The following is a 14,718-nucleotide window of genomic DNA, read 5'->3' as shown; positions in this document are numbered from 1 at the left end:
ATCACTGTACCAGTTTTCCCATGCAATTAGTCGAACCTACGTAGATAACTCTGTGCTGTTCTGCTCAGCTTCTTGATGTTTACGTTGCCGCAGTGCGCTCTTCGTTGATAAAACAGGATCGCCGTTTCTAGGTACCGGTGAGCAGTGAGAGAAGGAAAAAGACGGGAGAGGTTTGGGGGGGGGGGGGGGCGGGAAGAGGAGAGATTTGGTCAAGATGATATCAGCCTGCAAGTAAAGTTCGTCATTCACCGTAGCCTTCGTTTAAAGATGCCCACACTTACTGTCCACCGGGTCGGATGTCGCGCTCGAATTACTCTATGAACATAGCGAGAATTGACTGAAATCCGAAGGAGAAAGCTGCGAAATATTTGTATCGTATGTGCCACAGGTCTGTTCTTTCAGACTTGTCCGAAGGAACAGATGTCACAGATACATAACTAAGACGAGGATGACCAATGATATCTTCAGTCACGAAGCACACCAGGCTTGTAGTCTTACTGGAAGCGGCAAAATGCAGCGAGTAATGAGGTTAACGGACAATGGCACTGCGTTAGAAGTGTGTGCATAAGTTGCGAATATGGGTCCTACGGTAGGCGTGCTAGAATAGTTTGTGAAGTTGCGATAGCGCAGTGATCACATAATCTTACTAGGATGCACGAGACCGGGTTTAGTCACGGTCCGGCACAAATTTTTAACTTCCCCCATTGACTTAAATCGATTCTCACTCACAGCCAAAGTTTGTACCGGAAACTAAATTGGATCTGATTGTGAATTTATCTGAACACAATTAGGATGCTTTAGGTGAACTTACATTAATTATCTGATGTTTTAACTGGGAACTTGATTCCCCGTAATACTTTTAGAATCATTCTAACAAAGTCCAGACTCGGTAATGCAAAAGTACCCAGGTCATGCGGTGCTGGTTGGAGGTGACTTTACTGAGTTCAGACTGGGACGTCTATGGATTTGGTGCAGGTAGTACCAATCTTGTCGACAATTTTAGAACAGAGACAGGTATTAGCAATCATGCTATCAACAAAGCCACTACTGTTGCTGAATTTTATAAATTTAGGCCAAAAGTGTATTTATGCTAAAAATCGCAGAGAAGCAATTATTAGAATCTCATTTAGACAATAAACAGACGCCTTTTAGTTCCAGTACAACGGAGTAGAGAAATTATTGGCAAAGGTTAAACTGATTTTCAATCGCACTGTTGAAACGTATGTTTCCAGTAAGTGCGTTAAGTACGGAAAAGACAGCCGGTGGTTTCCTAAACAGATTCGACAGATGATGAGGCCACTGTACTGTCGAGTCAGATAAGAACTCGAAAATGTCGGCAGGCAAACGTTAATAGAAGTTCATGCGTGCGTACGACGCTCATTGCTCAAAGCATACAAGTTCCCCTGTCGTATCTTAGCGAAAGATCTTACTGAGAACCTGATCAATTCTGGTCGTACGAAAAATCACTAAAAATTGCCTGCCGGCCGGGGTGGTCGAGCGGTTCTAGGCGCTACAGTCTGGAACCGCGCGACCGCTATGGTCGCAGGTTCGAATCCTGCCTCGGGTATGGATGTGTGTGATGTCATTAGGTTAGTTAGGTTTAATTAGTTCTAAGTTCTAAAGGACTGATGACCTCAGAAGTTAAGCCCCATAGTACTTAGAGCCATTTGAACCATTTGAACCAAAAGTTGCCTTCTATACTGTCACTTTTGACCAGTCTAGTGCGGCAACAGACTCCTGCTTGGAGCACTTACTTAGAAATAGTCATCCTTGGCATACGCAAGCAACTCAAAGAATTGAAAAAAAAGGCCCCATGCCCCGATGGAGCCCCACTTCGGTTTTATAGGAAGTACTCTATGGCAGTGGCTCCTTACATAGCTTGTTTTTATCGCGAATATTTCGACCAGTGCAAAGTCCCAAGCGACTGAAAATAAGCGCTGATGCCTCCTGTATCCAAAAGGGCACAACAACAGACCTGCTAAATTACAGACCCATGTCCTGAACATTGTTTTGCTGGAGAATTCTTGAACACATTCTGAGAACGAATATAATAAATTTCCTCGTCAGAAAACCTAATGCCCACAAATCAGCACGGATTTAGGAGGCGTCACTCGTGCAGAACTAGCTTGGCCGGCCGCGGTGGTCTCGCGGTTCTAGGCGCTCAGTCCAGAACCGCGGGACTGCTACGGTCGCAGTTTCGAATCCTGCCTCGGGCATGTATGTGTGTGATGTCCTTAGGTTAGTTAGGTTTAATTAGTTATAAGTTCTAGGGGATTGATGACCACAGATGTTAAATCCCATAGTGCTCAGAGCCATTTTTGAACTAGATTGCTTGTTTATCACAAGATATCCTATAAACGATGGATAGAATGGTAACAGGCAGATTCCATATTCCTAGAATCCCGAGACCCACTGCAGATTGCTCATGAGGGTCCGAGCACGCGGAATGCGTTCCCACACATGTCAGTGGATCGAAGAATTCTTAAGTAATAGGTGTACGTTCAACAGAGACAAGGATGCCATCAGGAGTGCAGTACAGAAGTGTGATGAGACAACTCTTTTTCAATATACACATAAATGATCTGGCGGAAAGGGTAACTAATAATGTGCGGATGTTTGCTGATGACGCTGTTGTGTACGAAGTGGTGTCGGGCTTGAGAGACTGTAGGGTGACTTAGACAAGTTTCTAGGTGGTGTGGTAAGTACCAGCTAGTTCCAAATATAGAGAAATGAAAGGAAATTTAGGAGAAACAATCCTTTAAAGGTCGAATACAGTACGAATAATGTACTGCTTGACACAGTTGGATTAAATATCTAGGAATAACTTTGTGAAGTTATATGAAATAGAGTGAGCACGTCTCGTTGATAAACAGGAAGAATCTTTTTGTGAGGGTGGAGGAAAATTTGGGGGAAGTGAAACTCATCTTTAGAGGAGACGACGGCAACTCCACTTTTGACAAGAGGTATCTTCTTCTGCTACTAATCCAGCAGGGCGAGAGTGCAGAAGGTGTTAAAAGGCTCGGATGCACAGGGGTTTCGTTGCATACCGTTGCTTTGTGCTGTTACATAAGCGAATAACGATTATTAAGGTGGCCTAAGAGATCTCTTAGGGAAGTAATGATACAAAAGACAAAAGTAAATTGAGTAATGAAATCAGAAATTAAAGCTATGATCCTTCGAGCTATTAATGTACGTTTATCAATCGTTTGAATTATACTGTTGCTTTATTAATAGAAAATTGCTTTGCTGTGAATGAGGTCCAACACATAATATACGCATCTGAAAGGGGTAGTTCTAGAAGAGCAGTTGCAAGCGAATAAACCGTTCACCACATCACGGTCGCTGTAAGTTGCACCACGTTCACAGTTCAAATTCTCAGCTCGTAAGCTGACAAACCGAAGACTAACTTCCGAATAATGCTATAGACATATTGCTACCTCGAAATCCAAACGCTTGCGGACCCCATACTTTTCCAGCCCACCTTACCTGCACGGCTCCCTCTAGCAGAAAGACCGCTACTATTTGACTTGCATCTCTTCCCAACATTCTGTCACGTGACACACTTGTGTAGTCAAATTAATATCGATGTATCTGACCACCATTCGTTTACAAACGCTCTTCATGATATTCAAATAAGTCTACGAAACACATTACACAATTCTGGACACTATTATTTCTATCGTATACTGTTATATTTGCTTGTCACAATTATTTTCATTTTAACATATTGTACGAACCGGAACAGCAATCGCTCGTCAAAACAACTTTGTTCTTTCTTGCCCGTTTCGCATTACATTAATCTAATTCCTCTTCAGTTGTTAATAAATATATTTATTATTAAATAAACAAGAAAGTTAATATCAGTATAAATTACCCACGCTTAGGCTAATAGCTTTATGCATTTCAGGATAACTCCGTTTTAGGTACACGGTTTCACCTGTTTTGTTACACGGCGTGTAGGACGATAGGTCAACATATTATTGAGTACTGCTCGAGTGTTCGGGATCCGCGCAAAGTGAGAGTAAAAGAAGACATGGAAGCTATTCAGAGTAGCGCTGCTAGATTTGTTACCAATAGGTTCGATCACTGTAGATCGACTGTACTGAGGGCAACGTACAGTTCGCGCATGGACCACGAAATAAGATGTGAGATATGATGACTCGTACAGTGGCTTCTCTTGTTCTGTGTGCGGGTGGAACACGAAAGGAAGTAACTAGTAGTGGTACACAGTACTGAAAAAGGTGTTGATGATATCTTCATCCAGAAAAGTTGACACAATAGCCCACATTTGAGTCTTGGGAATCGACTCCCAATGGGGAGTGAGCATAAAGAAAAGATTGAATAATTAACGAAAGGATGACGTTTTATGAGTTGGGGAGAGGATTGTCAGAGGTTTAAACATGATAGGGAAGTAAGAAAATCTGAAAAGGGAGATGTCAAGACTAAATATAGAACAAGTAAGAGTAAAAGAAGTGAAATAGAAAAGACAAGACTTTCTCATCAGATGAGTGTAGGATATTATCAGCAGATACAAAAATGGTGTAACGGGCTTAGAATTCTTTATGAATAGTTAGGTACGGCAAAGAGTGAGTTACTAAGAATAGAGTCCGAGTATATGTGATATAAATAGAGCTACCACATGGTGGTATGAAATAATGAATTACCACATAGTAGCGAAATTAGTTTCATCAGTTACTCAACAACTTTGTCTCTGGTTGTATCTAACAGTTCCTATCTAAATCGACATTTTTCATAGTACATGTAAAATATCTTCATCCTACTTAAAGCATTTCGGTTTGCTACATCGAAAGATAAGATGTCATGGTAAGAAGTGCCTCAATAAAGAGTCAGAGTTTTCCATCTATATTTTTCAGATCACTTTTGTTGGTACTTAATTTTTCTGAACAGGTTGTAGTAAGAAAATTTTTTTTAGATAATTAATTGTAAGATTAGTTTTTTTTAATTTCTTGTAGTAAGTAGATAGGATATTTCCTTCAGGTAGAGATAATTCATATCATACACAAAGCTATTGGCATCTGGTATTGTTTGGGAATTTTTAAATCAGAATTCGGTTGACAGGGCACATCACAAGACATCAAGTAAACTTCAGTTGGGTATGGAAGGTAGTGTGTATATGTGCGGGGTAGGGATGGTAAAACTGGAAAGAATGACGACTTCCTGATCACAGTAAGCAGACTCGGATGGATCTACGCTTTAGCAGTCACACAGACACGAAGTGTCTTGCACAGGATGGACAAGCTTGAAGAACTGCTTAATTGTTCAAACAGAAGATCACAACAACATTACAAATTATCGCACATCGGCAAAAGTATTAGTAGGTGATATGATACTAACTGGTCTACTGTCTAGACACCATAAAATAAAGTAGGGATTGTGTCACCGCACAAGGCATCCCCAGGTGTCATATCCCCTTGTCGTCAGCACGACCCCGGCCACAGCACGACGCTGTGAGTTACGTTGACCTGTCGTTGCAGGTGACGTCCGACGGCAACGAGACCATCTCCCGGCTGCAGCTGACGCCGGCGCCGGCCGACCACGACAAGATGCTCACCTGCCGCGCCGAGAACCCGCAGCTGCCCGCCGCCGTCGAGGAGGACTCATGGCGCCTCAACATCTTCTGTGAGTCACCTCGCATTGTCTCTTCTAACAACCCTACCACAACTAAATGTAATAATGATTGTGGCGTTGCTCACGCTGCAAAATACTGCATTTTCGGGCAACAACAAAGTTATTATGTGGCAGGTGTCATTAGAGCACAGTTAATAAAGTCATTTCATGTAATAATAAATAAACTAGGCACTCATCTTTTCGTGGTTCCCACGCTGGTCTCGTAAATCATGGTTCAATCGTCGAAAATCTGGGTGGAATGATTCCAAGCTCGGATGCAAAGAGGCCTAGGTTTTATTCTGCGATATTCAAAAGTTATGTAGATGCGCTTCACAAACCATTCTTGAAGATTACACTTTTTCAGGACAGTGGTGACGTAAAAAAAGTAATCAGCATTCCGAATTTAAGTTACACTTCCTTTTTATTGCTTTTATTGCAATCTCACGTAACCCACAAAACATCACTTCACAATACAAAACATACTTGAAAATATCTTCCTCTCAGTCACTGTTAAAGTTCACTTTTTATAAGCTGACTACAATATGCGTCTTTCCAACATGACGTTCAAGACTTGACTTTTTTAAGGTCCGACTCTCTAACAACTAACTAATAATAGCTTACGCGTCCAAAAATCAGTTACAAGTGCGTCAAAGATCATAGTGACAAAAGAAAGAATACACATAAGAATAATATCATTGCAATATAAAAATTTCGATGTATCACAAATGAAATCATATCTGAATGTTGTCTCGGAAATATGTTAACTACTTTACAGATACACAGTAAAATATTGCTGGTATGGAGAGGTTCAGATGAGGTGCCGTAACGGTTACGTAATTCAAGTACCATTACACTCTCCGGTTTCCTCAACTAAATTTCGTTTCCCATGAGGCACTTCGTGCGAGTCACAGGCCTAAGGATCACTGTACCATTGCAGAGTTGAATCAGTAACGGCCTAAGTGACAATTTTTTTTTTTTCGTTACACGCGAAAAAGGAAGGTAAGTGCCGTTGCCAACAACCTGAAAAGTGATCAGTAATCATTTCTAGTAGTGCATTTAAGGCCAGAAAGATAGCATGAGCGGTACGTGCTGGCCTGTTGGTGAGGATAAAGTAGGCTAACTGCCGCAAAGCTTTGTAAATGTTTCCAGCATGTGACAGAGAGATATTGGCCAGAGTGAAAATCATAAGAGGTTGGATCAACTTGAAGTAACTAGTAACCTTCTACATTTATGCAGAACACGACAACTATTCATTTGTGGTCACTATCTCCAACATGAGGACTTTTTTGATTTAAACAAGCAGCCAATACTCCTATTAACACAGTGAAAATAAATATTTTAAATATTTCCAAACGTAATTGCATTCAAGTGAAAAGAAATGCACCTGGTGTCGTCAAGATGAGAACAATGTTTAACGAACTTGAAAACTGGAGATTTTCAAGCGAGGGACTACCACTGACTTAATAAAGGTCTTTGTTTTACCGTCACACCAATGCAAAAATAACATGCCACTTGAAAAGAAAAGGGATTTGCAACAGATGATGTCGTAGTTGAGAGCAGCTAAAAGAACAATTTTTGAACACTTAATCGCTTAATATTGCTTTGTGCTCCACAAAATTAAGAGAAGAATTAAAAATAATTTAATCGCAGGAAAGTGTATCTGTAAAATATTTATTATTAACGAAAGTGATTAATGCTTGAACTCTCTTTCACTGGTGCTTACCTCGTTTTTGTCAATACCTGTACGGCATTTAGCTCATTCTACGTTTTTCAGAATAAAATATTTATTTCTCTCATAGAAGGAAAGGAGAGTAAAAGAATAAAACAAAAATAAAAAAAAATATTGTTAAGACTTTTTCCTTTAAGACATTCTTGTAATGAAAGAAACTGAATAACTCGGAATCAGTCTTTTAGCACTTAACCCGTTATTGATATCCACTATACAATTATGTCTACATATGAATACACCGTTCTGCAAAACTTAAGGACGAAATATATAAAGTATAGTAACACATTAATAACACTGATAAATGATATCCTCTCACCCTGAATTTTAATCCCACTATTGAACGTTTCTTTTATTTCCATCATTGCTGGCTCGACGTATAGATTGAACAATAGAGGCAAAAGACTGCGTCCTTCTCTTACCTCCGTTTTCATCCTTGCACGTCTTACTTTGTCCCCCAAGCACACGGGCCATTCTTGACTATTGTACATATAGTATATTACTCGTCTTTCCCTTCAGCCTCTTCTGTTTTCCTCACTATGCAAAATCCCCTCGCTGTATTAAACAAATTTAAAAGTTTCTCACATTGGGAAAGATTCCGCAGAAAGTGACGTACAGTATAGCTGGCTATACTTTGACATTCGAAACTGACCTAGTTGAGCTTATCCTTTCATGGTTTATCTTGACAGGTCAGCGGGTAGGATTTCCTTTTGCCGCTTTTCTATCAGTCACTTGTTCTCCCTCGAAGAAGTTCTCGTAGTGCATTGGGTTTATCAGAAGATATAAGCAGCCTACCTTTGATTATAAGTGGAGATACAGAACCTAGTTCCTTGAAATAAGTTGAGGAACGATATAATGAAGAGAAGCGATTTTCTTTTTCAAACATAAAAAATTAGTAGCAAAGAAGTTCTGAGTTCCACACCAGAAAATTTTTGGATTCCCTCCGCTTTCACTTCCAAACAAGAGCCACTCTCAAGGCTTGCGTATTTCTCCCCACTCCTGAGATTCACTAAAATGCTCCATCCGTCACCATCTCTTCCATGGAAACCCGCTTCCTTCTCGCTGCCATTGTATTCCGCAGTGCTGCTCAAGACAGAGAATTACTACTGCTATCTGCCTTGGTCAGGTAAACGCAAAATTTGGAAATAAAATACATTCCAAAACGGAAGAACCTCAAAAATCTCTTTCGGAGATTTCTTTTCAGAACTGAAGTTTTACGAGACAAAATTCAGATTTTGAATATAACTTAGTAACGATGTTATACTTTTTAGATGTAGCCTGCACAATTGGTCCTAAAGTCTTCCTGAGCCGTAAACTTAGATTTTTTTTTCACACTTAAAAAAATCGAATCTCATCATGATTTCCCTTAAACAATTTTTTCATTGAGTGATCTCGTTGTAGATTAACCAATAAACATACAGATTCTACAAGTTTATGCAGTCATCAAAAGCATACTATTTTTCCGTTTCTTAATATGCACACATTTTTGGGCAGCTTGTTCACCGACCGATACAAGTTCATGAGGGCTTCTTTCTTTAACAGTTTAGCTTCACGTAAACACAAATGTAAAGGTACATCTCTTTATCAGCGCATGATTAACGCTACATGTATTTATTAATTACGTTTCACACAGGATATGTATTTATCCTCCTTGTACTCTCTAACAGCACCTGTGCTTCCGTCACAACATTCCTAACAAGCGATTACGACCCGACTTTGGTTATTTTGCATCACATGCCGGTGAGACAATATCATTAGTTGAAGCATGTATCACACATTTATCAAATCTGCCGATCCTGGTTCCAACGTCGCCTGTTTTCTTAGTGACTGCGGCTCTGTCATATTGTTCAGCTCCTGTCGTATTGTTATCATGGCTCCAAATTTCCGGTAATTCTAGGCATCATCAATTTTGCTACAGTCACATATAGCAAGGAAACGTATTTCAGACAACACATACTAATAAGACCTTGCGGACTCCATACTCACTGTATAATTTTATTGATTGCTTTATGTGCCTGCCCTTATCGCATACAAATGTTTACCAACTTACCTATTAATTAATTAATGAATAACGTCTCTTTAGGCATTAAACCATATTTAGTGTTTTATCTGTCGTTAGCCACTGTAGTCATATAAAATGAAGTAATAAGCAACCAATTGCATAAAAGATATTTACTTTCTTTAACAGTTTCGGATACTTAGTGCTGTTCTTCAGAAGGTTATGGGATAGGCATAACCTTCACAAGAAGGGCACCAAGGGCTCGAAACCGCTAAAGAAATTAAATGTCCTCTATGCCGCTGGTTGGTTATTATTTTATTACATTAAATCATGATCTTCACATAAGCTAAATATCGTTTTTAAACAAAAGTAAAACATTTAAACTTTTCTTGGCAATTTTATTTTTACTTGGAAACCTGCACTTTAATCTACTTTTCTCTATAATTCCCACCAACACTGCACCATTTACCCCACAGTACGACCACCGTTTGAATACCATCCTCGCATCAGTCTTACACCTGATTAGGGAATGATTGCATAAAGAAGTATTCTTGAAATTTGCGGAAACTCATCTCATAACGTGTAAATTGTAAGGCTTCTGTTTTCGCTCACTGTTTCGTCAAATTTCTGCATCAAATTATCAGTAATGACTGAAGGTTGCCCACTCTGTTCCTCATCATGCACATTTGCATAGCCATCACTAAACGCTCTCGCCCATTTCCGGATCATCCCGTCGGTCACACTGGTTTCTTCATACACTTCACTGATGTGGCGACGGATTTCAGCCGCTTCACGCGTTTAGCACTAAGGAAGCGAATCGCACAGTGTATTTCTGTCAGTGGGATTCCCAATTGGAGGGGGTATTTCAGATACTCACACAAAACGTAAACACGCTCAATAATGCTGGGAATGATGTGGAAAAGTAGGTTAAAGTACTGCTAAGAAAAGTCAACTTTTTTACTTCAGAATGGTACTAACTTAAAAAAAAACAGGTCTCGTATTTCATAAGAAAGCAGGAAACGTTATAAAAAGTTACTTAGAATACGTGTCTAAGAACACAATTTGACAGTACTACTGTTTCCAGTTTGGTTACAAACACCTTGTACAAAGGCGCGTCCCTGGTCATGTCATTTTAGCATTCCTCTGCTTGCTGACCTTCACATCTGGATGCCATCCTCGGAGAGGCCATTAGCATCGGACGTCTGTCCACTCAGTTTAAATGTCACACGTTGTTATCTTCCGCCTGCTTCCTTACCTACAAAGCCATTCAACTTTGGCGACCTCGTGTATATTGACAAACATTTGAAAAAAACAAACCGTGCACCATTTCTTAACATTAATTGTCTCTTCTGCTTGTCTGTCCTTTCTACTATACACATTGAAATCCATTTAATACTTGGTTCCGTAACCATCCTCCATTTCTTCTTAATGGAAGTGCTTCTTGCTGTACCTGCTATTCCTGCAGGATACAGCGAAACTGGTTTTCCCAAATTACTGAGTTTTTTTTTACGTGTTGCGTATTATATATGCTTTCTACTGACTGGGATTCAGGATGTCACACTTTTGCTGGACTTTGATTGGATACTGTGCTCATAATGTACTTCTTTTCAAAATTCTAGTAAAATATCTTTACTTTGTCATTGAAACTGAACGATTTTCCTTCAGTTTTCATCGACTGTTTACTGTTCTAAAAAACTTTCTGGCATTCCAAAATCAGTTCTTTAGCCCTACTTTTACAGGTTTCTAGGGTACTTCTAGTTTGTCAGTGATATTGTATGGCTTTTCATCACTTTTCATTATGTGTGTATTGTCTGAAAACACCTTCTACTACTTCAAAAACAAGTTCTTTAACCCAGTTTTCAGAGCTTCGTTACTCGTTTTAATTTTCTTTAATTTAACTCTTATTTAAAAGTTTCTAGCTGTGTTTTGTTATTGCTCAGAGCAGTCTTTTCTTTCTGTGAGGTTATTTCACCCTTACGGCATTCGCATTGAAAATATTTTCTCATCGTCGTCACGTAGCATCAATTTCCCTTTTCTGATGTGATCATTTATTTTTCCAAACTTTCTCATCGTCGTCACGTAGCATCATTTTACCCCTTTTCTGATGTGATCATTTATTTTTGCAAACTTTATATTATTTTCCATACCGTTCACCTTAACGCTCATGCTGCCCTTCTCAAAATTCCAGACGTCTGCGTGGTTTGAACACAGCCTCTTCCCTGCTACAGCCTTTATATGTTGATATAGTACCATCGCTACTGATCAGTGGCCATTGTGTCCCAGTGTCATCAACTTCAACCCTCATACTAAACTGTTGATTCTCTTTAGTCTAATTTTATTCCTTTTCTTTTACCCATACATTTTCTGCCAAGATCATTACATCTTGTATTACAGTGAATATTTCAACATCTATCAAGTCCCTTTCTGTCAAAATTGTCATATTGTCTTATATCATGCAAATGTAAATCCTCACAATGTTTCTTCTGCCACGGTTATTACTTTGTTTACAGGTTATTACTTTGTTTACAGCCATACAAATGTGAACCCATTTGTTCCCCACCCATATCTTTCCTCGGGAAACAATCGCGGTGTCTTTCATTCTCCTTTGCGGGAACATTGCTTATTTGGCCATGAATGTGGTTCTATCTTTGCAACATTTACAACTTACGCTCTTCCAACCGTCAATGTCGTTGCTTCCTTTTGGCAGAGCAATCACCTGACACAAAGCCTTCAAACATTCACATCCTTATTCTGTAGTGCCTGATGCGGTGAACTTTTTCTCTTATTAGAAAAACCCCGGTAAGAAACAATTTTTACATAGGTGGAACCTCACAAGTATTTCGAACATCTTGCCCCATATAGTCGAACGCTTTTCACAGTTGGACAAATCCTACGAACGGGACTTGATTTCTGTGCAGTCTTACTTCCACTATCAATCGTAGCATCGGGCAGGTTATGTTCGTCAAAACTGTCCATCAGTATTAAGGAAGTATTTTCAAGCCTTCTACGGCATATACAGGGTGATACAAAAAGGTACAGCCACACTTTCAGGAAACATTCCTCACACACAAAAAAAAAGAAAATATGTTATGTGGACATGTGTCCGGAAACGCTTACTTTCCATGTTAGAGCTCATTTTATTACTTCTCTGCAAATCACATTAACCATGAACGTACCAGCGTGACTTCAAACACTTTGTTACAGGAAATGTTCAAAATGTTCTCCGTTAACGAGGATACAAGCATCCACCCTCCGTCGCATAGAATCCCTGATGCGCTGATGCAGCCCTGGAGAATGGAGTATTGTATCACAGCCGTCCACAATACGAGCACGAAGAGTCTCTATATTTGGTACCGGGGTTGCGTAGACAAGAAATTTCAAATGCCCCCATAAATGAAAGTCTAGAGGGTTGAAGTCAGGAGAGCGTAGAGGCCATGGAATTGGTCCGCCTCTACCAATCCATCGGTCACCGAATCTGTTGTTGAGAAGCGTACCAACACTTCGACTGAAATGTACAAGAGCTCCATCGTACATGAACCACATGTGTGTCGTACTTGTAAAGGCATATGTTCTAGCAGCACAGGTAGAGTATCCCGTATGAAATCATGTTAACGTGATTCATTGATCGTAGATGGAAGAACAAACTGAAATGAGCTCTAACATGGAAATTAAGCGTTTTCGGACACATGTACACACAACATCTTTTCTTTATTTGTGTGTGAGGAATGTTTCCTGAAAGTTTGGCCGTACCTTTTTGTAATACCCTGTAGATTTCTGACAAAGTATAACAGAAGATTACAGCTCTGTACTAAGCATATTAGATTAAATTTGAAAATATCAATACCCTTCTTTACTTCGTAAAATACAATTAAAATCACTCTCTTGATAGTTTGGCAAATAGGCTGAATGTGGGAGAGATCCATAATGTGACAGTAGGCAGTAGTTGAAGATAAAGTATCTGGTATACTTGCTCATAAACCAGAAATCAACAATTACAAAACATTTCACTAAATACTATAAAATAGATACAGAAAAGTCAGTGTCCTAATGATACATTTGACATTGATGAACAGTTTTACTTTCAGCTATTAATAACAGCACATATCCTAATGCTTTTAGAAAAGATGTACAGCACATCACGTTGTAACACGTAACACTGTCACATTCTCAGTATGTCCAATAAACAATATAAGCAAACACTGAATGCCTTGACGTGATACCAATTGAAGAGCCAAAGCATATTTGTTACTGAGACTACTATGACCACGGAAGTTACTGGTTTGTCGGATGCAACTATCACAAAACTTTGCAGACCAAATACAAAACAGAACTAAAAATTAATTAAATAAATATATATGTTTAATATTACAAATATTTATATTAAATTTTTTTAAGTTATCATTCTTCTGATTGGTTTGATGTGGCCCGCCACATATGTCACCTGTGCCAATCTCTTCATCTCAAAGTAGCACTTGCAACATACATGCTCAATTATTTGTTGGCTGTATTCTAAGAAATGTTTTCCTCCACAGTTTTTACTCTATACAGATGTTCTACCATCCTGTCCCTTCCTCTTGTCAGTGTTTTCCATATATTACTTTCATCGCCCATTTCTGGGAAAACTCCTCATCCCTTACCTCGTCTGCTCATTTAGTTTTCGACATGCTTCTGTATCACCATATCTCAAATCATTTGATTCTCCTCTTTTCCAGTTCTTCAAACGTTCACCCTTCACAACCATACACCACGAGAGGTGGCGCAGTTGGTAGCACACTGGCCTCGCATTCGGGAGGACGACGGCTCAAACTTGCGTCCGGCCATCCTGATTTAGGTTTTCCGTGATTTCTCTAAATCGTTTCAGGCAGATGCCGGGATGGTTCCTTTGAAAGGGCCTACCGACTTCCTATCCCATCCTTCCCTAATCCGATGGAACAGATGACATCACTGTTGGTCACTTCCCCCGAATAAACCAACCAACCAATCGTACAATAATGTGTTCCAAACATACGTCCTTAGAAATTCCTTCCTCATATCAAGGCGTATGTTTGATACTAATAGACATCTCTTGGCCAGGAATGCCCTTTTGGCAGTGCTAGTGTACTTCTTATGTTATACTTCCTCTCTCTCTGCTGGGTTATTTTGTTGCCTAGGCAACAAAGTTCCATAACATCATTTATTTGTGATGACAAATTATGATTTTTCGTTGTTTTTATCTCTGTTACTTGACGTCACTTCATCTGTCTTCAGTTCACTCTCAATCCATATTCTGTACTCCTAAGACTGTTCATTCCATTTGCCAGATCCTCTATTCCTTCTTCACTTTCACTGTGGATAGCAATGTTATCAGCGATTTTTATTATTGATA

At 39.5% G+C, this 14,718-nt stretch overlaps 1 protein-coding gene across 1 annotated transcript in view; it reads left to right on the top strand.

The window, feature by feature from the left end:
* LOC126267526 (synaptogenesis protein syg-2-like) overlaps positions 1–14,718 on the top strand; it is a 973,159-nt gene that overhangs the window by 760,140 nt on the left and 198,301 nt on the right. Inside the window, exon 7 of the mRNA XM_049972828.1 lies at positions 5,496–5,640. Coding sequence (XP_049828785.1) covers positions 5,496–5,640 — 145 coding nt within the window. The remainder of the gene's footprint in view (positions 1–5,495; positions 5,641–14,718) is intronic.

This window comes from Schistocerca gregaria, chromosome 4, assembly GCF_023897955.1.
Source record: "Schistocerca gregaria isolate iqSchGreg1 chromosome 4, iqSchGreg1.2, whole genome shotgun sequence".
NCBI classification, from domain to species: domain Eukaryota; kingdom Metazoa; phylum Arthropoda; class Insecta; order Orthoptera; family Acrididae; genus Schistocerca; species Schistocerca gregaria.
This window is presented reverse-complemented; position numbering and strand designations above follow the sequence as displayed.